The 24,116-nt window shown below is 50.7% G+C and overlaps 9 protein-coding genes across 9 annotated transcripts; 5 read left to right on the top strand and 4 right to left on the bottom strand.

The window, feature by feature from the left end:
• Positions 1–614: 614 nt before the first annotated feature.
• Positions 615–2,054, top strand: VFPPC_05006 (transcription factor G6G8.4; the record flags this gene model as incomplete). The annotated part of the gene is made up of 3 exons (XM_018284261.1): positions 615–684; positions 752–1,931; positions 2,021–2,054. The coding sequence occupies 3 exons, from the start codon at positions 615–617 to the stop codon at positions 2,052–2,054; spliced, it is 1,284 nt and encodes a 427-aa protein (XP_018145672.1).
• Positions 2,055–3,376: 1,322 nt separating this feature from the next.
• Positions 3,377–4,614, top strand: VFPPC_05005 (3-hydroxyisobutyrate dehydrogenase G6G8.5; the record flags this gene model as incomplete). The annotated part of the gene is made up of 3 exons (XM_022428429.1): positions 3,377–3,481; positions 3,585–3,755; positions 3,895–4,614. The coding sequence occupies 3 exons, from the start codon at positions 3,377–3,379 to the stop codon at positions 4,612–4,614; spliced, it is 996 nt and encodes a 331-aa protein (XP_022284507.1).
• A 1,180-nt stretch (positions 4,615–5,794) lies between these two features.
• Positions 5,795–6,907, top strand: VFPPC_05004 (RTA1 domain-containing protein; the record flags this gene model as incomplete). Its single annotated transcript, XM_018284259.1, has 3 exons — positions 5,795–6,026; positions 6,086–6,584; positions 6,643–6,907. 3 exons carry the CDS (start codon positions 5,795–5,797, stop codon positions 6,905–6,907), a joined length of 996 nt encoding a protein of 331 aa, XP_018145670.1.
• Positions 6,908–7,202: 295 nt separating this feature from the next.
• VFPPC_05003 (AP-3 adaptor complex subunit beta) lies at positions 7,203–9,640 on the bottom strand (the record flags this gene model as incomplete). The annotated part of the gene is made up of 3 exons (XM_018284258.1): positions 7,203–9,338; positions 9,399–9,541; positions 9,601–9,640. 3 exons carry the CDS (start codon positions 9,638–9,640, stop codon positions 7,203–7,205), a joined length of 2,319 nt encoding a protein of 772 aa, XP_018145669.1.
• Positions 9,641–10,154: 514 nt separating this feature from the next.
• Positions 10,155–10,805, top strand: VFPPC_05002 (hypothetical protein; the record flags this gene model as incomplete). Its single annotated transcript, XM_018284257.1, has 1 exon — positions 10,155–10,805. The coding sequence occupies one exon, from the start codon at positions 10,155–10,157 to the stop codon at positions 10,803–10,805; it is 651 nt and encodes a 216-aa protein (XP_018145668.1).
• A 149-nt stretch (positions 10,806–10,954) lies between these two features.
• On the bottom strand, positions 10,955–12,393 carry VFPPC_05001 (kinetochore protein nuf2; the record flags this gene model as incomplete). Its single annotated transcript, XM_018284256.1, has 2 exons — positions 10,955–11,071; positions 11,122–12,393. 2 exons carry the CDS (start codon positions 12,391–12,393, stop codon positions 10,955–10,957), a joined length of 1,389 nt encoding a protein of 462 aa, XP_018145667.1.
• A 534-nt stretch (positions 12,394–12,927) lies between these two features.
• Positions 12,928–13,537, bottom strand: VFPPC_05000 (thioredoxin domain-containing protein; the record flags this gene model as incomplete). Its single annotated transcript, XM_018284255.1, has 3 exons — positions 12,928–13,126; positions 13,225–13,329; positions 13,404–13,537. The coding sequence occupies 3 exons, from the start codon at positions 13,535–13,537 to the stop codon at positions 12,928–12,930; spliced, it is 438 nt and encodes a 145-aa protein (XP_018145666.1).
• Positions 13,538–14,863: 1,326 nt separating this feature from the next.
• Positions 14,864–17,056, bottom strand: VFPPC_04999 (hypothetical protein; the record flags this gene model as incomplete). The annotated part of the gene is made up of 1 exon (XM_018284254.1): positions 14,864–17,056. The coding sequence occupies one exon, from the start codon at positions 17,054–17,056 to the stop codon at positions 14,864–14,866; it is 2,193 nt and encodes a 730-aa protein (XP_018145665.1).
• A 5,083-nt stretch (positions 17,057–22,139) lies between these two features.
• Positions 22,140–22,586, top strand: VFPPC_15881 (hypothetical protein; the record flags this gene model as incomplete). The annotated part of the gene is made up of 1 exon (XM_018293634.1): positions 22,140–22,586. The coding sequence occupies one exon, from the start codon at positions 22,140–22,142 to the stop codon at positions 22,584–22,586; it is 447 nt and encodes a 148-aa protein (XP_018145664.1).
• Between the last annotated feature and the right edge of the window lie 1,530 nt (positions 22,587–24,116).

Genomic DNA, 24,116 nt, shown 5'->3' with positions numbered 1-24,116 from the left:
TCTCCGCCCACTTGCACCAGACCAGACTCAAATCAACCCCAGTAGCAGACCCACGCTAGTCCCAATTGGGATCACTCTTGGCTTGACTTGTCTCGACTGGGGACTTCCTCGACCTCCCGTTTCCCGTGGCCAGGCGTAATTTGCGCGACTCGTCCCTCTCACCAGATCAGACACTTGTCTCTCCCACCCCCCGTCTGCGAATCTTTTGCTTTCTCCCTCTGCACCTGGCCAGCAGGGTGATTATTTCCATCAGGTTTATCCTGCCTCTTGCTTGTCACCACCAGGCATCGCCTTTCATTACATCCTTGTGGTAGGATTGGCGCTTTGTTTGCGCCTCAACGTCCCACGCGCTTCTTCCATCCGCGCAACTTGTATGTTCAACATCAACCCAGATGTCTTTCACTCACACGCGCAAATCCCTGCCCCCATCCCGATGCGACAGCACTGACGCGATTTTTCTTCTACCAAATTGCAGATTGATACAGACTGCCGCTGCGCATAACGGCTATTCTTTGAGCCTTTTGCATCCATTTACCAAGCTAGTTGTTCATACTGTTGGTCGAGTCGCGACGTGACTTGTATCGTCATACTGCCGCCTCAATCTGCCAACGAAAATGGCGCCAACAACCCAGCGAAGTCTTCCTACGCGGCGCAACCCGTTGCTGCTTGAGGATATCCCTGAGTGTAAGTCGATTCTCGCATTCGCTTTGCTAGTGAGCAGCCAAAATACTGACTTACGAATCCTCAACAGACCTTGACCTGGTTCAGCGCCGCAGGCTTGGCCAGACAAAGCTTACGCCTAAGATGGTTGGCGGTGACGAGGTCGAATCCGCCGCTCTTGGGGTTTTCGATTACGCGCACCTCAGGGCACCTCTGCCAAAGGGTATCGTGTCAGGAATCTTCAAGTCGAGCCCGACGAGCTACTTCCTTATGCGCCGAAGCTTCGACGGCTACGTTTCTGCCACTGGCATGTTCAAGGCCACATTTCCCTACGCCGAGGCTTCGGATGAAGAGGCCGAGCGCAAATATGTCAAGTCTCTTCCGACTACGAGTCCCGAGGAGACGGCTGGTAACATTTGGATTCCTCCTGAGCAGGCGTTGTCTCTGGCGGAGGAGTATTCTATTGGAATCTGGATTCGCGCTTTGCTGGACCCGGCCAAAATTTCAGTTTCTTCCAGCTCGAATCCCGAGTCACCGCCCAAGAACATTTCGGCACCCCCCAAATTTGATTTGGTGAAGGCATCTGCAAAACTTGCTCCTCCGTCAGCCTCGGCTCTCCCCAAGAACTCGCGCAGTCGCCGGTCTGTCAGTCCTACGAAAGGAACTAGGCGTACTCCTGCCTCTCCTCGCAAGCGTAAAACCCAATCAAAAGCTAGCTCGACGGAACCCACAGCGGCGGAAGTTAATGGTCATTCTAAGAAGGACGAGTTTGTCCTGAAAACCACTGAATTCGAACCTGCGGTTGTACTGGAACCCAGAGCCGAGGATGCTACGATGAAGATTCGCGTGGATGAGGTCACAAAGGACTCAGCTGGCCATGAGACCAAGCATACAGTTACAGAAGTTGACGTTCCTCTGCCAACCGCCGGCCAACCACCCACTGCTGAGGAGGTCCGCGAAATGATGGAAGCAGCCAAGGACATGGCGCAGAAGGGCAGAGAAGCAGATGAAAAACACGCCGAGCAGCAGAAAAAGTCCGACGATAAGAAAGGCAAAGATAGCACTACAACAGCCAAAAAGAGCAAACGCAAAGCCGCAGACATCTCCGCATCGGAGAAGGATGACGAGAAGAAGGCGGAGAAGGCGGAGAATGCGGAGGGAACCAAGGGGGAACAACCACGAGCAAAGAAGGTCAAAACAGAGGCAGAACTACGGAAAGACAGAGTCAAGAACAGAGCCCTGTTCGGCATTGGTGCCACAGTTGCAGTTGGGTACGCCAAAACCACATTACGCCGCGTGTTTCAGTGACGTCGGTCCAATACCTAGTATCTATGGATGTATTGCTAACAATTGATGACAGTGCACTTGTCCCATGGCTGGTTAACTTCTTGTAAGGGGGGCCACACGACTCCAACGTTGGAGAGCGACTTCGCCAAAGAAGCACAAAGGGGGGACTGGGACGGCGCAATTTGTGTAGTTGTTTTTGTTTAATTTTTTTTTTACCCTTTCGTGGAGGATACAAAAAAGAACCATTTCACGTATGAGAGAGAGAAGGCCACGAGGATACCCCCGCGCATCTCGAGCTTCTACCCAGTTTTTGGCCTTGGACATAGGGATTTGCCAAGTCCCAGATTTCGCCATTCTTCTTGTTAGATGCTGGTCCTAGATGAGCTCGGGATTTCAGGTTGATAGGAGTGTTGTTTTATAATTCTTTCTCTTTGTTCTCTCTTTTTCTTTTATATTACCCCCCTTCGTTCATTTGGTTGATTAAAGAGATTGATATTCCCCCTGACATGACGTCACTTTTTCGCTTTCGTTGTATTTGGTTTGGGAGGTGTTGAGTGGCTTATGCCTGCGATAAAGCGATAGAGGAGGAGAGAGATGCAGGGGAGTCAAATGGGAGAGGTGAGATGCGAGACAGGATGTGAATGGTGGAATCTCTTGCATGTGGTCGTTGGAGGATTTCATATGGCTGGAGGTTACTGTTTGCCACCCCGAATGAAGTTGAGGTTCACGCACTTTGGTGACAAGGAGAGAGAGGAAAAGCAAGATGGACCATGGGGGCAGTAGCAGTATTGTTGATTGTAATGATTACAAGACATTTCAGACGTCTACGTGTTTGTGCTGATTTGTTGCTGATAATGTGTGGTGATTGATTGTTTTAGCTGACACTCTCCAAAGATACGCCATTCCAATGTGAACCGAACGGTATGCCAATATTGAAGTGGCACATCAACACCACTCAGTGCCGATATCGCCATGTCGCATGGATGTTCATCAGGTACCCGAAACAATAAACATCGTCAATCTCAGTCTTGGGCCGAGCAGGGATATCTTAGGCCGAAGGCGAGAGCACCAGCCTCGCCGAATGTCTCTCCACACATCGACATGCAAGGTCGCCTCACCCACAAAATGATCCCCCAAACGTGCCCATCCCTCCCGCAAATGGCTGGCAGCGGCAATGGCCGGCTTTCTCGGTAAAGACAACCCAAACCAATTGAGCCAGGCGCGACCGGAGACCCCACGTACCTCGACGGTTTGAGGCACGCAACCCGCTTGTCCGTGCCACCGCATGCCGCATTCTAATTCCGACCTCATTTCCTTGTTTTGATCTTTTTATTTTCTTCTTTTCCCTTTTTTCAGGTCTGATTATGGGTCGGGGCTACGATTGAAGAGCAAGTTTGTGTGAAACGCTTCCTCTTGAAAATTGTTCAGTATGAGAGTTGTTGCTGCCCGTCTGGGTAGCCTTGTGCAGAGGAGGGGGTTTGCGTCAACCGCCAGACGATTAGATCATTATGCTTTTGTTGGTCTGGGGCAGATGGTAAGTGTGAATGGGCTAACTCTCAATGGTGTGCCTCTGAGAGGACAAGCTTTGGAACCTATCGTGTGCAAACGGGAGTTAAGTAACTGACGTTGTCGTGTAGGGCTACCAAATGGCCAAGAACCTGCAGTCTAAGCTGAAGTCTACTGACAAGGTGTCCATTTTCGACATCAACCCGGAGGCCATGAAGAGTCTGGAAAAGGACATGAAGGCTGCGGCTAATGGCGCAAAGGTTGAGCTTGCTCCCAGCGCGTGGGCTGCTTCCAAGGAGGCTGTAAGTACTGACTGTCCAGTCCTGTGGTGAATTGGCGGCAAAGAATCTGCAGCTACGAAAGAACAATTGGAAGACCGTGTTACACGAATGTGCCATCACCAAACTACGCAACATGGCTGACGCAGATTGTATTCTACAGGACACCGTCATTACTGTTCTCCCTGAACCACAGCACGTGCAGGGCGTGTACAAGTCCATCCTCACGGGCACGCTCCCCCAAAAGGACCGCGTATTCATCGACTGCTCAACAATCGACCCCTCGACATCTCGCGAGGTCGCCAAGTCCGTTTCCGACGCCGGCCAAGGCACGTTTGTCGACGCTCCCATGTCAGGAGGAGTCGTGGGCGCCACGGCCGGCACCCTCACCTTCATGCTCGGAGCCAAGGTCGAGATGATTCCCCGCGTCGAGCCCACGCTGCTACAAATGGGCAAAAAGGTCCTTCACTGCGGCGAGCAAGGCGCTGGACTGTCCGCCAAACTCGCCAACAACTACCTCCTCGCTGTCAACAACATTGCCACCGCTGAGGCCATGAACCTCGGGATGAAATGGGGCCTGGATCCAAAGAAGCTAGCTGGTGTCATCAATGTCAGCACTGGACGCTGCTGGCCCAGCGAGGTCAACAATCCTGTCAAGGGCGTCGTTGAGACTGCTCCCGCGGGGCGAGATTACAGCGGCGGCTTTGGAATCTCCCTTATGAAGAAGGATCTGAGGCTGGCCATGGTTGCTGCCAAGGAGGCGGGTGCGAATATGGCGCTGGCGGACACGGCGTTTGGTGTGTACCAGGCTGCTGAGAAGAAGGACGATTGCAAGGGCCGCGACTTTTCGGTGGTGTATAGATATCTTGGGGGGAAGGAGTGACTTGTTGCTCGTGAATGATGAACGAAGCAATCAGCGAAAAGGACGTTTAGTTTTATTTGTTTGCTATTGTGTAAGGGGATTCTGTTGCGGAATGGCCTGTGCTGACACTCGATCTCACAGCCAGGGAATGACGAAATATGAGTAAACTCAATGCCAAGGCAAACTCAGACCAGACTTCCATTAATAAACAAGCCTTGTATTCCTTATACATAATTGCGGAGGACCATCTCCACACACAAAACTCCCTCTACCCATCTGTCACACATCACATACATATCAGTAAACAACCTCAGATTCTAGATTTTCTCACACAGTCGGCCTGGGCGAATCAATTCGCCCGCGCAACCTAATTCAGACCACCCCCGAGGCTCGCCCGAGGCATCCGGAGCAATTTCACCAATGCCAACCGCCCATTGTCAACTAATTGGCTGAGTGTGTGCTGGACCATGAACTCCACTTGCATAACTGGGGTGGTTCACCGGGTCGGCGCCGTCCCGAGAGACTTCATCCACTTTTGCCTTTCGCCTTTTGCCTCCTCGGACATAAAAATCTAGATGTGAAGTCATGACAACTGTTCTCAAGAACAAAGTAATCATGAGTTGTTATGCCCTGAAGTGAGTTACTTCAAAGACATCCCGCAAACAACTACTAACAAACATGTAGCCAACATCACCATATTTCAAGTCAACTCGGAAATCAAATCCAATCCCGCACGCCATGCGGAGTTTCCCCCCCAAAAGGTGTCAAGTCACCCACCATGCCCGTCAGCAAGCCCACTAATTGCATGATGCCGTCAACTCGCGCAACCAACTAGATTGCATCTCCGGGCCATTTAGCCTCTTGACAGGCAAACTAGTGACCAGTGTACATGGGTCTGTTAGTCTAATACGCGTATTTTGCGCTTGGCAAGTCTTGTTGTGTGTTATATTTGAACCCCACGGTTTTCTGTGGTCTGGGTGTGGAAGTTCTTTTTCGCTTTTGGTGTTTTGAGCATCGTGGCGATGAATGGATTAGTTGTGTAGGATCTGGATATTCGTTTTCTTTCTTTTACATTATTTACTTTCTTGTGATTTGGTTAACTGTCGTCGATACTTTATAACGCTGCTCACCTTACTACCGACATATCATTTGCGACAACACCAAACTTCTCTTTGAAAACATCATCTCGATAACAGCAGCCATGTCGTCAAACTCGACGGGCCATCGAATCCGTTTGGATCAATGCACAGAGGTCTCGGAGCTGTGTCCCGTCAAGGGAACCGTCCTAGGATACTATCCTAACCTCGGATCAGGAATCTTCTTCACCATCGCATTTGGAATCTGTCTCATCGCCGCCTTCTCGCTGGGCATAAAGAGCAAAACGTGGACTTATACAGCCGCCATCACCATTGGCCTGATATTAGAAACAGCAGGTAAATCTCTCCATCTGACTCTCAACCACAAAGAAAACTAAACTAAAACAAACACAAAGGATACGTCGGCCGCATCCTCCTCCACTACAACCCCTGGAACGAATCCGCCTTCGAGCTCCAAATCTGCGCCATCATCCTCGCCCCAACATTCATCTGCGTATCCATCTACCTCACCCTCAAACACGTCGCCATCCACCTCAACCCGTCCCTCTCCCGCATCCCTCCCCAGTGGTACCCCCGAATCTTCCTCCCCGCCGACCTCTCCTGCCTGATCGTACAGGCCATCGGGGGCGGAATCGCCGCCGCCGCAGGCCACACGAAGCCCAAGCTCCAAAAGGACGGCAACCGCGCCATCATCGCCGGCGTCGTCCTCCAGGTGCTCGTCCTCGGGGCCTTCGGCATCATGGGTTCGGACTACTTCCTCCGCGCGCGGAAGCACATGCGCAGCGACAAAGCTTCGCGGGAGGAGTTGGCGCTGTGGCGGGACGGCAAGTTCCGTGTGTTTGTGTTTGGGATCGCGGGCGCGTATGCTGCGGTGTTGATTCGTTGCATTTATCGGTATGTTTTGACGCTATTCGTGGGAGGCTGTGTGAGATGAAGCTGACTTTGGTGGCAGAATTGCGGAAATGGCTGGTGGTTGGGGCAATGAGATTATGCAGGACGAGGTGAGTTTCCTTGTCCTGGATAGCTCGCTCATGGTTGTGACGGTTTACTTGCTTACAATTTTCCATCCGGGTCTTTTCTTCCCGCAAATGGTGAATGGGTACAGCAAGAGGAACAACACCGCTGCTGCGGCTGTTTCTGATGCGGAGAGTTCAGAGACAAAGACCGAGTCTCCTGATTTGGTAAACAACAGCCAAAAGACTGAGCTTAGTAGTTGAAACCCGTTGAGTTGTGCAAATTGCTGAAGGAGCTGGAGTCTGTATGGGAAAGAACAAAACATACCTGGAATATATGCGATTGGTATTGTGAAATATTTGGCATGGAATTAGAATAGGCGTTGTACTCTTGTTATACACAGCATATAGATCTCTTTATTGTTTCCGAATATCTGGCCTTCAAGTCTTCAGTGTATTAGTATGTACTTGGCAGCTAAAACACCAATGCCCGAATCATCACATGCTAATGCTATGTAAGAATGCTACCTTTCTGAGTAATCAGCATTGCTAAACGCCACTATCCCTTGACCAAACGATCTCTCTCTCCGTCATCATCACTCTCCTCTTCTTCCTCTTCCTCTTCATCTTCTTCATCTGTCTCTTCTTCGTCAGTTTCCTCCTCCGTTTCCTCCTCAGTCTCTTCACTCTCCTCCTCTGCGTTGTCCTCTGCAAGCCAATCATCCAAAGTCTTAGTCCCTACACCTTCACCTAGCCCGTTTGCCTTACTCGTGGGTGGTCTCGAAGTTGCAGCTTGATCCAACATATCGCCTGCTGGCGCCACGGCATTCTTCTCACCATATCTAGAAGAGGACATGCTGCCATCATCATTGTCCCTCAGACGTGGATCAGGCTCTTTGCCCGCCTCGACCCAGTCAGGAAGCGTTTCATACCCCCTCAACCCGTGAATCCCGCCACCACCAGCCAAAATCAGAGTTGATGAGCCTAAAAGAAACCCCTTTCGAGATTCTGAAGGGCTGGGGGCCTGTGGTGCGGGCTTTGGTGCTAAAAGCATCAACGTTGCCAGCTGAGGGACACCGAGAAGCGACTTGTACATTCTCGCTCGATCTCGCAGCTCATAGGAAGTGTCATATCTAACAAGGAGAAGCAGGTAGTCCCAAAGGCGGGCGATAGGGTGGATATCGGATTCCTGCGTTGGATCTTCCTCTGCGTCTCTTTCCTTCTCAGCCTCACTCTTTCTGTTGATATGATGAAGGTAAACCTTTGCCCCTAGAAGCAAGATCTGCCTCTTGGCAGCTTCGGACTCGCTCGAGAAGTCTTTCAACAAAATGCGCAAGACGTCCGGTGCGATATTGTCTTCGCCATTCAACCCTGAAAACTCGCCTACTAACCAGATAATGGTAGCTCTAGCTTGTGGATCAGTCGCCGAGTCGAGATTCTTGGCGAGACGAACAACAGTTCCAGCATGTCCCTCAGCATCTTGTTGAATCAAGTGGCGAATTACTGTCAGAGACTCTGCAGCCAAAGTCCCGTCGAGACTAGTGATTTGACTAAGAAGGAGCTTGAGACATCTCGGAGCGGTCTTGACATCCGATTGGGCACATCGCCCGATTGCTCTGACAGCTTCTCGTACAAGAGCCTTATTAGCACCCTGGGAAAAGTGTTCCAGCTCTTTCAAGATGAGACTCTTCACATGAAGCGGACTGTGTGGAAATATGATTGTCAACACTTCCAGCTTGAGTTCCCATACCGGTGCGGGATCCGTCGCTCTAACCAGAAAGTGACTTGCATATTTTACAAAGTCATTTGGTCTCAAGAGACAAACTGAAACAATGTTGTACAAAGCAAGTTGCTGGATATCTTGTGCGCCTCGCAATAGCGCAATCAATGGTCCAATGGCGAGTTTCACATATTCTGGTGTGCCGATGTCGACATAACACCTCGTCACGGCAACAACAACACCAGAGTTTCGGCTCTGCAGCAACGGCTTTATACTGGTGAGCAACAATAGCAAGTCACCGCTGACAGAAACCTGTTGCGTCTTCCCCGCGTTTGGTGAGTCGGCATAAAAGTCGTCTACATTGGTATCATGTTGTTGGGGTGACAATGCTGTTTGCGCCGTCGCTCTGGGAAAGCATCTTCTCGCATAGTAGGTCATGAGCCTTAGCATAGCAAGCTGGCTCCATTCATCCATATCCACAATCTTCCTCACAAGGCTTCTGTAGTGCTTATGAATCATGTCGATTCTCTCTGGGCAAATCTCCAAGAAGGCAGATACAGCAGCTCCAGCCACGTAATACTGCCTGTCCCCCAGGAGAGTCGTCAGGTAGTCAATCAGTTGAGGTGACTGACTCGGATCCAATCGGTAGCATTTCGGGATAGAGAGAGCTGCGGCTTTGCGGACATACGGACTCATGTCGGCGACTCCCTTCTTTATAGCCAACGACACAATCTGGCTGATGACAGGTACCCTGATACCAGACATTGTCTTGAGTGCCAAGGCTCGCACCTGTGGGCTAGGATCGGAAAGCGACTTTTGAATCGTGTTGATCGACAACAGGGCTAGATCGGGCTCTTGCTCAGCATGGTGGATGAGGTAGATGTAGACTAGCTTCTTGATTTCGATGTTGGGGGACGCAACATTCTTGACGACGGAGGAGAAGAAAGGCAATGTCTTTTGGTTCCGGTACATCATCTAAACAATTAAGTCAGCATCCCATCAGAGCACGCCCAGCTGAAAACATGCTATACGCACCGATATGACTCGTCGCAGTCCCTCCAAAACATCTCTGTCATTCCTACTATCGAGAAGCTTCCGGATCTGGTTCCGGTCAAGTGGACGGGAGCTCGAGCGAGCATTGCGCGTAGCCTGTGCCGCATCGAGGGTGAGCTCTCTCGCTACGGGGCAATTGATTAGCACTGCGCGAGGACGAGTGCCAGATGAGAGGCACGCTTACCAGTCTCCATAAGACTCGAGATCCTTGCTATAGACTCCATCTTGACGGTTTGAGGCGAGCCTCTGCTGCTGAGGCCCGGTGTCGTCCTTGGTCGTGGCAGGGGGAAGGTGAGGTGATGGTTGACGAACCCTTGACGTTGAGCTGTCTGACGACACTAGCATTGGGGTACGTACCCGTCACCCCACCATCCACATGCCCATATATGTCTGGCACTTTATGCACATGCCGCCCCTCTCTGTGACGCAGCTGCGGCCAAGCTCACAACTTCAGTTCCATTTCAACACTACAGCTTACTATTTTGAAAGTAAAAAGATGTAGCAATCCGACAAAGTTGACATACTTCTCAACTCATATCAACACCATCTTCTACAGTACACCTATGCCATCTGAACATGTACACCACGCACATCACAAGACGGACATAACCAACCCATCCATGCCTCCATCTCCCATCACGACATTCAGAATGTCCAACCACAACGACTACGAAGCAGATCCAAACCATCTGCCATGATACTTGCCCCTAATACAATAACTCCCTATCCACCGCCACCATGGCAACACTACAGCCCACAATCCTCCCACCAGCAACCCCCTCCGAACTCCTCCAACACCTCATCGCAAACACCACCTACCCAACAACCGTAATCATAGGCTGGCCACGCGAAGACTTCATAAACGGCCTCACCGAAGACATAAACCAACAGCAACCCAACACCACCGACGCAGAACCCCCTCCCAGCCACCCCCTTCTCCGCGCAACACTCTTCCAGACAGCTATATCACGACACATCAACATCGTCTTCACACCCACAGTCACCCACCTCCGCGCCTATCTAGCCACATTCGCAGCCTCCAAATCCAGAATACCACCGCCGCCAAATCAAGCGTTAAGAAAACCACCACTACTAATGGTGTATGGGTTTCTGGAAATCCACAGAGACGGATTGGAGTGGTCGGCGCAGGGGTTGAGCCTTACGGGAGCTACATTCGTGCAAGGGGCGCTGAAGGATGGATTTCGCGCAGTTATTATTGAGCCGAGACGGACTACGGAAGAGGAGGAGCTGGACAAGCTGCTGAAACAGACTGTGCCTGTGGTGAGGGGGGCGACGATGAAGGATGATGGGTCGTGGAGCTGTCCGGTTGTGTCATTGCATAGAGTACTAGGGAGTTGGTTCAGTATAGATGAGAAAAGAGACGAATGAAATAAACTTTGAAATTTGATTCGCAATTCTCACTAAGCTAGTGACGTGATAGATGTGTATATGCCCCCAACGCCAAACGATGGTATCTTTTCATGTCTCTCATAACAGACCATTACAATGCTGAAAAACGACCAACCCAACACACCGAATCAACTGATGGCCTGTTCCATTTCCGTAATGTACAACTTGATGTGCGATTCCATCTTGAGATACTCGTCGTGTGCGGCGTGCACCTCGTTTTCGATGTTCTCTTTCAAATCGAGCATCTACACCTCATTAGTCTTCAGAGTCAACATCGTACCGTCGCAAAACTCACTTTTTTCTCCGTCTGCTCAATCCTCACTCTCCGAATCTCCATCTCTTTCCCCTTCTCTGTGTGCTCCTCCGTCAATTTCCGGTGAATCGCCCGCAGCTCATGCATCTTCTCCTTGGCCTCCTGCGCCTTATGACTACTCTGCTCGCGCAGCTTATCTGTCCGCTCAGTCCATTTACTCAATTGCCGCTGCAGCATCACCTCCGCCCGTTCCACCTCTCGAGCATTATTTCCACGCTCAGACAGCGCATCCCGTTGCTTTGCATTCCTAACCATTTCCTCCTCCTCCTTGGCAAGTTCGGTGGCAATCTCGTCGAGAATCTTGATACAAGATGCAACCTCGGTTGATACCACAGTGAACGAATCCGTCGATGTCTGGAGCGCACGCGCCCTCCGGTCCAACGCGTCAATGTGTGCCTTGTCGTTGTTCAGAATTTCGCGCAGCTCCGTCAGGTTGTCCTGCAATGCCGAAGGGCTCTGCAGCATGTACGGACGCAGTTTGTTGCTTTCTTGTTTAAGGGTCAATTTATCCTGTGTCTTTTGCTCCAGTACGCTCGTCAACTCGCCCTTCTTCTCCTTGGCTTCCTCCAGCCTCGTCGCGACAGTCTTTTGGTGCCGTTGTAGTTCGAGCAATCGCTTCTTCAGTTCCTCATTCCTCATTGTCTTTTCGCGAACCTGTGCCTCCATGGCTTTGCGGTTATGCTTCATATTATCTAGCCGTGCTTCGTTTTCCTGGTTCTCTGCATACAACGTTTCGATTCTGTTCTTTGTTGACTCCGACTTGTTGTAGTATTCGTCAATAATGGTGGTTTGTGACTCGCGAAATCGGACGAAATTGATGAGGTAGCTGAAGATCTTGACCAGTCGCTCGTACGTAGGCTTATACAAGTCGTTGAAAGTGAAATCAGTGATGCCACACTCGTACAGTAACCTGCGCAGAGACACATAGAATCCCATCAAGTTACGCGTATCCGTGGGCACCACATCAGCGAATTCGCCGCAAACATCCTCTGCGGCGGCGCGCATCGCCGGCTCGACAGTCTCTCGTGTGGCATTCAACAGTAATTCCGCAAACCACTCGAATATTTGCTGTACATGCGCGGCATTGGGTTTTTGGAGGTCCGCGACGGTGAAGTGGATGCCAATGTCTGTGATGCAGCCTACGATTTCGCGGTCGGGGAGGCGCATGAAGGCGTCGGCTTCATCCTCCTTCTTCCGTGAACGGCCTTGTTGTTGGTTTGTTGGTATAATGCTCATTCTCGGGTTATATGCCATGGTTGGCGAGTTGAAATCTCGCTCGTGGGTGTGAAGTGAATTATGGTCAAGCCGGTCTGGTCTGATTTGGTCTGATTTGGTCCGGTGCTGTTGTTCTTGAAAGTTTGAGTGGTCGCGTCACTGATGCGCCGCGTTGTTATGGAAACCAGCCCAACCCGAACTAGCTGATGCCCCACACTTCCACAACTGCATCAATCCATTACCAGTCACTTTGTTACAACGGCTCGTTTGCTGTTGTATGCATACATATGAGATAATAATTCACTTGACAGTGTACAAATCTACTGTATTCGCAATAAGGCAACTGTCAACCTAACGAAAGTCTTCAACTTCCCCCTTCAAAGTATGCATGAAAGATGGCAACAAAACGCCAAAACGCACTCTCAATGGAGCATGGCCAGAGCACTGGTTCAATGCAATTCAAGCCAACCTCATTTCTATCAAACGCTCTATATCCAATACAATACACAGCAGGGCCATCTAACCCATTCCTCAAGCCCATGCACTCTATAAAACTATCCATCTCAACCCACCTCACGCAGCAATCTTCCTCAAAGCCTCCAGGAGCGCAGGCGGATTCGCCCCAACCATCTCATCAACCTTCTTCCCATCCTTGAAGAAGAAAAACGTAGGCATAGCACGAACGCCCAAAGCCTGCGTCACAGCCGGCAACTCATCCACATCAAACTTGATAAAGTGAACCTTGTCCTTGAAAGCAGCTTCCTCGGAGTGTCTAAAAACCACAGCAAATTAGTAAGCAACAGCATACGAGCCTGCATTTTAAACCAATGTATTCAAATGTCATCATGGAGTCGATAAATTTGGACGTACTTTTCAAGAATAGGGGCGATGGCCTTGCACGGACCGCACCACGTAGCGAAGCAATCAACGATGACTCTATCATTTTCAGTCACTGCTTTTTGGAATTCCTCGGCACTAGAGCAGGATACCAGCCCGTTAGTCAGACTCATGAATTTTGAGTTTGGAGTGAATGTAATTGGAGCAAGTACGTTTTGATATTGTGAACGATCCTCCTGGGAGATGATGCGTGGAAGGCTCTGGAGAGGACGAGCGGTCGCATGGAGGCAGCGCTGCTGGCCCGCATGGTCGTGGCCAATGATCCGAGGAGGCGGGAAGACAGCATCTTGGAGTAGAAGAAAGTCGAGTTAGGTTGACTTGATGACGCTGTGAGTTTGGAGATGTAAAGTGAGGTATTGAAATTTCAAGGGTTGGTCCGTTTCTCGGCTCCAGGTTGTGGCGCTCTCATTGGTTGGTCTGGTCAGATGGACTGACTAACACACTGGGCCAAATCGCTGGGTGACATCAATTGATCGATCAGACACAGACAACAAGCCGTTCTTGGCCGACGACTCATCAAGGCAATACGGACCAAACTAGATCATGCTCAAAAAGTTTACGGTATGCAGCAAAAACGTATATCGCGGTATCATCAACACTCAAAACGTAGGTAAATATTCCGGTTGACCTATCAAAACTTCTACCCCAATCCCCAACGAGTTCCTACATCCAAGAAGTAGCAAGTTCGCCAGTTTGCTCTAATGCGCCGTCTCCAAAAGCGCAACAAAAAGCAGCCACAAAAAAAGGCCAAAAACACCGTGTGAATGCAGTATTGGCTCGCCAATATGCAAAACTTCCCTGAATATCATGTTAAACCAGACCAAAGACCAGCGTTTCCCCTGACGGCTCCGTAGTCTCTGGAACCGTTACAGAAAAAGTACAAGGATGAGCCCTCTTAAGATATAGAGGTGGCCTGGGACTGTCATACGAGTGAGGCCACAGGACGTCATGATAGTGAGGAGCTTGCGACCGCCTCGGAGGGTGCGTAAAGGATGAGTGTAAGCAAGACAAAAAGCGAAGAGAAAAACATAATCAGCGATCCATGGGTATCTTATGCAGTATATGTACTCAAAATGACGCAGACAAACGCAGCACAGCTACAGGCAGCTGTGGATAGACTGAACTGGTGATTTGGTCCAGGTTCTTGAGGAGAAACGATATGTGAGCATGCAATGAGTGTTGCTTGTTCTGGTATCAGCATAGCGGTATTTCGAGTTATCCGTATCGAAGAGTTTTCCATTCCCGTGATAGTTTATAGTTTCAATTTTCATGTTTTTTGTGGGTTTTCCTTTCCGTGTATTTTGTTAATGTCTTCATGGTTTAAACTTTTTTTGGTCGTAATGGTTGGTTTTAGAGTTTTTTTTTTCGAGATTTGTTGGCCACACTTGCCAAGAAGATAATGCTCCTTGTTCAGCACCATCAACGATGTATGAGTGCCGAGGTGCATTATCGAACTTGACTTGCGCAGCAGCACAATGCTATTAGACAAAAGAAATGGTTATATATCCATGGGTATTGGAAAACTCATCGTCGGCGTAACTCGAACGGCAGCTATGTGTCAGAAGCGGGCAATCTGTTTTGTTGCAATTTTGGCGTCTTCGTCTGGTACCGTTCATACATGGTTGCTGGCTGTAAGCATACTTGTATCTTCCTCATCCCCTGAATCAATGTTCAACAGCCCCTGATGACTGTACATGGTGTTTCTGTCGTGGTTGTGAAACTGTACGAGCTCGGGTTTGGCACCAACGCGACCCCACTTCAAGTTATCATGGGCAGCAATTGACTCTTCCGCGTCACTGCTTGGGCGCCCTTCTCCTGATCGACGTGAAATACCCATGGTACCCGAGCTTCTATCCGGTGCCAGACGCGAGAGATACTCGTCATCTGTTATGGCCAAATCCTCCCGGGTGGAGTTTGTGGGAGAGTCTGAAGATGGTACATTCTCGCGCCGATTAGCTCGCATCAAGCTGTCTCGCTTTGTCGACGTTCTCAGGCTGCCTACACGCCCAGAGAGCCATGATCCCTCAGAGTCGATTGAGGCCAATGACATTGACAGGTGTGGCTCAGCTGATTGGGCTCCTTTGGGCCGTTCAATTGAAGGCGGGGTATCATGTCGTGATGGGGGTGTTGGCCGTGAGTCCATTTCGGGTGATCTCTCTGTAAGCGCCGGGAGCGGGGGATCAGCTTCGGGAGACTGAACTCTTGAATCTGGTGGTGATAGAGGAAATTCTGGCAAGTCCTCCCGGAACCTCGACTTGGTTCTCTTGGGTACACCAGTACTCCCTTTGGCTGCTAAATAATTGGCCGGTTTGGGCGTATCTTCGCCCTGCAACCTTGCCAACGCTTCTGCCTGTGCTTGGTTCTGTGAAGTTGCACTCGCTGCCTGCATCTCCTCGCGTGAAGTATTTGAAAAGGATGATGGCCCGGAATACCTGTGATTTCTGCTTCCCCATTTCAATAAAGATGAGAGGGATAGACGATTGCCTGTCTTGGCGCTGCCTTCAGAATTCTTACGGCCAGATTCTTCGTCGGCAGGCCGGTCTTTGTCAGAGCCTAGCGTTGACTTTGACCTAGATTTCTTGGAGCGCAACATGCCCGCCAATTTTGAGCCCTGGGTGGAGGCGGCAACAGGCTCCCGGGTTTCCACTGGTTTGGGTGGTGTCAGACGCTTTTGCTCTGGTGCAAGTGCAGACTCATCATCTTGAGGAGACGTTTCTGGGCGGTGGAACGAATCCAAGGGCTTCGCAGGCAGTGCATCTTCACTTTCGGCGGGAGGTGCGTCGGGCAAGGTGTCCGAGTCTCGTCTTTTTGAGGATGTCACCACGGCTGATGCAGGCTCGATACCCAAGCCAACCAATTCGCGACCCATAACGCCTCTTTCCAAGTTCTCGGGTGGCGGTGTGCCTCCTTGTCTTGCCTCCGCTTCCTCTCTGCGGTGCCGTTCAGCTCTTCGTGCTAATCGTCTCTCCATCCGTTCCTGGTCTTGCTGTCGTTTCCTTGCTCTTCTCCTATTATCCCTCTCCATCAGTTCTCGAAGGTCCTTTGCATCGAGATCGTCAGCGAGGTCCTCAATGCGCTTCCGCCCATCGACCCCATCTTCCTGAATAGGTTCCCGCTCTCCAAGGGGCCGTTTCGGCGATTCAGCTGTACCCGAGGCAGCCGTCCTTGACGTGGTCCATCTCGTGCCAGGGTTGCATCTCAACGTTGGCCGTGGTGCGAGCGAATCAAGAGCTGATACTTTGTAGGAAATGAAATCCGAGTCTGCAGACATAAACGACCGGACAGAATCTGGATACGGCAAGGAGGTTTGCGACGCTGGCGGTTGGTGATTGCTCAGCGCAGTCTTGGCCCTTTTCGTGCTCTTCTTGGAGTTGGACCGAACTTGGGTATCCGTAGCTGACCCCGACCGTGTTGGCATGTAGGCGCTCATGGCTTTGATCTCCGCCTCTCTATCATGATCGTCTCGCCTTCGCTTGCTACTCTTTCTCCTTGTAGGGTGTAATGTAGGTGTGCGCTCCCATGCTCCTTCAGAGCCTTGGCCACTTTCTTGCATTGCTCGATTGGCGGCATCTGCGGTGCGTCGAGCTCGGTCGACACGGATAGAATCATGACGATTTGGCGAGAAACTATATGTTCGCTGTCGCCGCTGGAGTTTTGCAGGCTCCGTTCGGGCCTTTTTGGACGCAGTGCGCTCAAGAACAGCCTCTGTTTGACTGCGGACCGGGGCAGCTTCGTTGTCGGAGAGAGCAGCGCCGCTCCTTGAGCGTTTGCGAACGCTTTTACGTCGAAATGGCCAAAGGGCCATGGTGCCTCGGCTCCTCAAATTGAAGCTAATCGTCAATGTGCGGTTTGCTAGTTCGCAACGACAAAGGTCGATGTGTCAATACTTTTATACGGGTCCGGTAAATCGGCGTAGAGCATTGTGGTAGTCTCGAAGCAGTCAATAGTCAGAACTCATTAAGCGCCTGCGAAGTCGTGAACAACCTGGTTCTCTGTCACGCGGTAAAGGCCGATGCGGTTCGTGGTATGAATGCGCCCGGTGCTGAGATGTTTTGTTCAGAGCTGAGAGAAACAGCCAAGGCAGCGGGTGAGTATCGGTCTGAAATGGACAAGATCGCGTGGTATTGAGCTCAACGCGTTTCGAGCGCAGTGGGAAAAGCGTGCCTAAGAAAATGCACTTGACCGTCCGTCTGGTATGCAGTGAAGAAACTATATGGCGTTCCTGGCTGGCGCGAGTGGTGCGGCGTTGCAGTTCAATTTAGTGCTGGATCCTGCAACTGGAACTGAATTTGGTGGTCTGGCGCTGTCGGACTGATGTATATGGCGGCGTGTGGAATGTCAAGGCCCAATAAGTTCCCCAAAGGTCAGCAGACGTTAGAATATGGCTGAAAAACGACCTGCGAGCTTTCGGGAAAGGGTTAAAAGGGCGCCGGTAAGCTTTGGTCCGTCGTACAGGAGCAGAGTAATAAGACGGGGGCGGATCGGTGAATACGAGAGTTATTGGGCCTGCCCGGATGGTCGAGAGAACTTGGAAGGGAACGAGAATCAAACGGGGCGAAGTCTGGTTGCAAGTGGGAGAAGGAAGCCGAAATAGAAATGGGACTTGGCAGACCAGTTGACCAAACTTGACCAGGCTGAGCGACGGATTGACTGACAAACTGGAGCACCAAATCCTGACTGACCTGGGCAAGCAGGGCAGGCAAGCTTGGCAGACCAGAGACCAGAGACCAGAATCCGAGGGCGGTGCGGGAGCGGAATGCTATTAAACCAGAAACATGAGGTGAACGGGGACATGGAGGTCATTCCACTAGACCAGACCAGACCAGACCAGACCAGCGACCGACCTCAATGATAATTGACATGGAAGTCTGGTCAAGTTTGGCCCCGTCAAACTGGGGCCAAAATCTGAATCCACCGACAACAGGAAGACAGGACAGGGTTGACAGGGGACCACACACCAGACAATGCAATGCCAGGGCGGTCAGGATCAGAATGGATTGAATTGATGTGATGGGTTCCAGTCCAGTCCAGTCAGTCAGTCAATCAGTCAAGTCAGTCCAATGTTGGGTGGGCTACTGAGGCCCGAGCGACCAAACTGGAGCAGCCGGCCACTGCCACCAAACCTGACTGGATCTGACTGGGCTGGAGCAGACACATGCAGCACCAGCACTGTGAACTTGGAAGTGAATGGCCACCAGCCACCAGACAGACCCTCTTGTGTGCAATAGAAGCCAAAGTCGATTGAATCAAGTCCAAGTGGGCACATCAATATCCATTCAATCAAATCAAATCAAATCAAACCAAATGCTCCAGTCTGGGATGCGACTGGAGTGGGCATCCATCATCCATCGTCTACCAAGAGGAAGCTCCGTCTTGACCAGTCACTCCATTTGCTTCAAGCCCGTACCCGTCAAGTACCCGTAGCCCCCGGTCGTCTCCATGCTAAAGTTCTCCATTCGATGTCCTCACTACCGAGACTCTTCACTCTGTGCTAAGACTAGTTCGGTCTGGTTCCATCATCAAGTCTCCAAGACCAAATTCAATGTTGAAACACAATGGTGAAAGTGCTCCCTTCGGCAGAGGTGTCCAGCAAGGTGGACAGCAAACTAGAATGCAACTCCAAAACAATCGACTGTACCTCTATACTGTGCTGGCCATACTGTATGTACCTACCTACTGCCAACACACATGACTAGTCCGCAATGCCATGGTACGGAGCACAGCGCGACAAGGCAATCACACTTCGAACTTGTGGCAAGAGTCGTCTGGTCTGCCTGGCTTCTTCAAATGTTCCTTCCTCCGCACCAGCAACTAGAACCAACAACAAGCAGTCGCAACGGGGACCAGTCCGTGAGGAAAGAATTCAGGTTCCCACCAAGCCATCGGCCTCTCCCCTCATGGATCAAGTTTGTGGAGCGTCATGACCTGCCTGTGTCATGATGAGGAAAGTCTCCAAGTCCGAACAATTTTAGTCCCTCTTCGCATGGGTATCATATGGTGTTGCTTCCTGTCTACGGCGTACTCCGTGCAGCCCATTTGACTTTGCTTTATGCAATGAGTGATGCATGGGGACATGGAGCGGAAAGGTACTTTGGTACTGGTGCTTTTGTATTCAGTTATTGCAGTCTTGGTGGTCGAGTACATCCCATCCTTGTACCCGCTCATCCTCCTCACCTTTGGGCTCTGCGACTCAAAAGCATCCAAAAATCACAATCATTCCCGACTTGGTTGAGCAATTTTATCTCTTTGCGGCCGCATGGGTCTATCGTTGTCCAACGGCATGAGGCTTGGATGCGCAAGGGTGGACAGACCAGACATGACGGATGGCGGCCTAGCCGTCGGCACCCAGACAAACCAGACCAGACCCAGACGCAACCCACTCGAAGAAACTACTTGGCACATTGCCAGCAGGAAACCAGGGACCTTTCTGTCTGGCGCACCTGATCTGGGAACTTTGCTCGGAAGAGGGGGAACAGGTCAACTCTCCAAATGTCCAAAACCGACCATCCTGCCCATGGCTCTGTCACAAACTGGCATCTTCGGGGTGGGCAGGCCAAGCAACGTGGAACCTTGGGAGATGAGAAAGGACAGGGAGAGGATGGAGGGCAACAAATAATTAAACCCGGTGACGGACAATACCACACACAGACCACGAGCAAATGACTGACATAAACGCGCGAAACTGGGGGGGTTGCGATGTTACCTGCTCCTGGCCATCCATCAGTATCTATGTGGAGGAATCAAGTCTTGCATGTCAAATTGTCAAGCAATATGTATATTCGGACTGATTGGCTCAGCTGATGCCCAACACGCCGAGATGACGATGCTGGTCTGGTCATCATTGAGTATCCCAGTTGCTTGCTCGAAAAAGCTGGATCGGAACCTTGCTCCCTCCTGGTCTCTTTTGGTCATGGTCGCCCTTGATTGTCCTGCATGCACTTTATACGGACAACAAAGCTGCTTGGCCGGGTTGTCCTGCAGGTGCTGCTGCATAAGACCCATGGGTACTCTCCCGTCATCCCATTGTCTGGATTCTCAGCCAAGCCTGTTTACTTCGAAACGGGAATGCTCCGCCACTAGTTGACCATCTCCTTGCCCTCGTCACGGAAATCAAATTCCTGCCGATCTATTCTAGGAAGTTTCGATCGTCTGAGCTTAGCTGATTTGGCGCAACGGTGTGCTTTCTTGAGCTGCAATCGTGACGTGCAGACCGGAGGCGATTCTTCTCGCACATCAACTTTTGTTGCAAGATGTGTGTCGTTGATGTTGTTGGTGTGTCCTGGCGCTCTCAACCCACCTGCTGCCCTTCCCGAAATCAGATTGTACGACACAAACAGTCGATTGCCCGCTTGTTGGAGCATGGCGCAAACGCTGTCGCGGGCTTTTGATGCTACCATTTCACACTTTGGGCGACAGCCACCGCCATCTCTTGAAGGGTTGTCAAACTCGACATGCTGCCGTCCGCCTTTCCACAGCAGAGATCAATGATGCCTACCAAGACACACGAGCTTCTGTCCTTCCTCAGCTTCCCAAAACAGATGACGGCTTGGATCATATGGTCCGCCTAAAAGATGGCTGCAGTTGACAAGGCCAATTGACTTTGTCCACCATACCGAGAAAACGTGACGACACCAGTTTGCTTGAGGAAGGGTGATGCTACGATGGGAGCATCCGCGAAGCCCTCCAATAGATCCCACAGGGTGCCGCCACCTTTCGCCACGGCCGCTTAGCGTGACGCCTGGACTGCCTGGAGTGTAGCTTTCTTGGACAAACAAATCAATCGCACTCCAAACTCGGCACCGAGCAATTTGGATCGAGGTGTGAGATAAATGACACTTTTTGTGACTTCAGCAGCCGCCATGCCCAGTGATTGCCTTGACTGCTGACATCTACCGCTCCGGTTGCTCCGACAGACACGATTCGTGCTGAAGGGCTAGGATGCCTCCTAACTCTGCGTCTGTTTTTAGGGCAGCTCTCAAGCATTGATTTGGGTCCAGCGCAAGGTGGTTTGTTTTTGGATTCAGTCTTTGTTATGCTGTTATGTGGTGGCCTGTTATGCAGGGAGAACATGTCAAGGGCTACGGTGCCGAAGAGTCGACATGCAAGTGTGATTGCTTTTTGCGGTGACAACTTTCATGTTGAATCAAGTCGATGAACACCGTGCTGCCTTGCCCTGATTCAGATAGGTGTCTCGACCACTAGACGGTTGTTTTGGACTCTCCATCTGCCCTGGATAACCAACAAGAAATCAACTGCTTGTCTTGATGGTTACGGCGAGGAGCCTAGGTTACCTGCATGGTGTTGAATTTCTTTTCGTCCGCTCTAGGTGCAAAGCGCGCATTTAATCACAGCAGAGGCTGCCTATTGTCTCACGTCTGTCAATTGTCTCCTGCCCAGGTTTCGCCACATCAGAATGCACAACGCAGGAGAACGTCTATTTCAACGGCCATTGGGAGGCCGTTATGCAGCTCATTTCTTTTCGGAATCCAGCACTAGTGCAAAGTTCCTTCTGCTGGTTTCTTGCCCCTGCGTCTGGCATTATTGCCCTTGATCGATGCTATCATCTTAGTGAGGGTCATTTATGCGTAATATTTCCAAGTTCTCGTATCGTCCAACTGCCAATTGCTCTGACCCGCAATGGTTCCTTCCTGGTTCGTATTGAGGAAGCAGCCGAAATAGAAACGGCAGGAACATCTGCACTCCATTAGCTACAGAGGCACGTAAGCACAGGGGACCGACCGCGAGGGGCCAAAGAATAATCCCTCCCGGTGGCAGCCCACCAACTTCTTCTCAATCAGTGCACGTACGAAGGACGGAAGCCATCAGCAACCTGAAGCAGCCGTCTGGATACATCTTTTGGGACACACCAGCTGACGATTTAGGCCAAAATGGCCTCACCAGCTTCTTATTACATGCGCCGTCGTCAAGCAAGTTCAGCACCATCGGTGATTCCGCAGCAGATCCGCTCTCTTTCGCCTCTGCATGATTCTGCGCTCCAGGATGCAACCGCTGGTGGCATGAAGACCCATTCCACCAACGCATGGAAGTATTCCCTTGACCTACGGAGCACTTCAACTGCTGTCGTCATGAGTGGCTGTGAAAGAGAGTTGTTGCCGCAAAGTCGCACAATTCAGTGGCTGGGTAAAATGGGAGTCAGCAGCAATCCATGTCGCCAGACGTCATGGTGGGGTACCATGCCGACCTTGTCAATAAACCTGTTCTTCAAAGCATCGTCAGATGCTCAAAGATGGCTTCGTGCTATTAGTGGTAGTTTCAGCTCTTCTGGCAAGGGTTTGTCACTTGCGATCTGGCAAACTGACATCACTCTTTGGTAGGCTTGAACATGGGTCAGTGAACTCAGATGCAACAGAAATAGCAACAAAAAACTACTTTTCAGCTTCACATATTCCGTCCTCTCATGTGTCACCCTTCTTTCCCAATCTACAGCCCGGAGTGCCGGAATCGCCAGCGCATCTAACATAAGGTTAGCCTTCTCTCTCTCGTCTCTCAGGGAGATGCAAACAGAACAATGGCCGGCCTGAAACGTGATGGCTTAAATGATGTTGGCAAGTGGCTATGTTGAGGCAAAACTCTCACAATGCTCTGGAATGCTGTGCCTGAACTAGTATGAAACGCCACTGTGATTGGCTTAAAGTCAATTTCGTGTTGCGAATTCCACTCCTCCCTGGGGAGATCTCAATGGGCGAACACAGCTCTCAGAATTTTTGAATCATGCCCAGACCAGTTCATAGGGGCAGCACTGAAGACCACTTGATGATACGTACCATCCGGATAGTCTCAAACTTTGCTAGGTTTTGTATCATGATCACCGGGTTTGCAGGCGAGCTTCTTCTACAGTTCATTTATGAGCTCATGCACAACAACCGACCTTTCGTCGACGTCAGGACCATTGACGCCTTGCAACTAAGACTTGAAGAAAGAGCTCGCTGGGAGAAAAGGACGCATCGGTAAGTATAAAATGCACAGTATACACCATTGTGATGAGTTTAGACGTCAATAATTAGTACGGAGTAGGTCCGCCACTATTTGGTCGGCAGTCAGACCGTTGTTCTTACACACAGAGACCGGATTGTAATGTGCCAGAGGAGCTTCAGACTAACAGTTATCAATACCATGTACATTTCATCCCCTACTTGAATACGCTGGCAAGCCAATTGTGTGAATTACAAGATTTGCCAGAACAAGTGGCTACTGACAGTTAGCTCCTGACGTGTATCAAGATGTAGCAACTACTCCTTGGCCGCCAATAACCCCCGGGGGCATAATATGAAACAAATATCATACTCTTCAGGCAGTGTTCAGCTTATGAGCAGGAATATGATATGTCTCTCCGGTATGCTTAAGCCGAAATCCGGACCGGCATCGACCCACCAGTCCAACAATGCGGGGGACAACGCCCGCGGCATGCCGAGAACTCATACGTCTCATGCCTTGGACAACATCTCGTATCAGTTATGTTGAAACGGACTCGTTTATCAACTAGTCAAAGCTAACCACAACCTTTCGGTTAAGGCGACACGCGTACCTTCAAAGGAGACCTTATAAAAAAAAAAAAAAAGACACAACAATGGCGAATACGATTGTCGTTGTCGGGTAGGTTGATTCTCCATCCAGTGTCCAGTTCTTGAGCATGAGCTGATGAATAGAACAGTGCTGGCGTTAGCGGTCTCACGACGGCTCTGCTGCTATCCAAGAGCAAGGCAAATACCGTGACCGTTATCGCGAAGCATATGCCTGGTGATTACGATATTGAATATGCTTCTCCTTGGGCGGGGGCCAACTTTTTGCCGTTAGTGTCCTCCAGCCAGTATACATCAGGACATGATCTCTCGTTGAGGGCTTAC

Source organism: Pochonia chlamydosporia, chromosome 3 (assembly GCF_001653235.2).
Source record: "Pochonia chlamydosporia 170 chromosome 3, whole genome shotgun sequence".
Lineage (NCBI taxonomy): Eukaryota > Fungi > Ascomycota > Sordariomycetes > Hypocreales > Clavicipitaceae > Pochonia > Pochonia chlamydosporia.
Note: the sequence above shows the minus strand (reverse complement) of the source record. Positions and strands in the feature narration are given on the sequence as shown.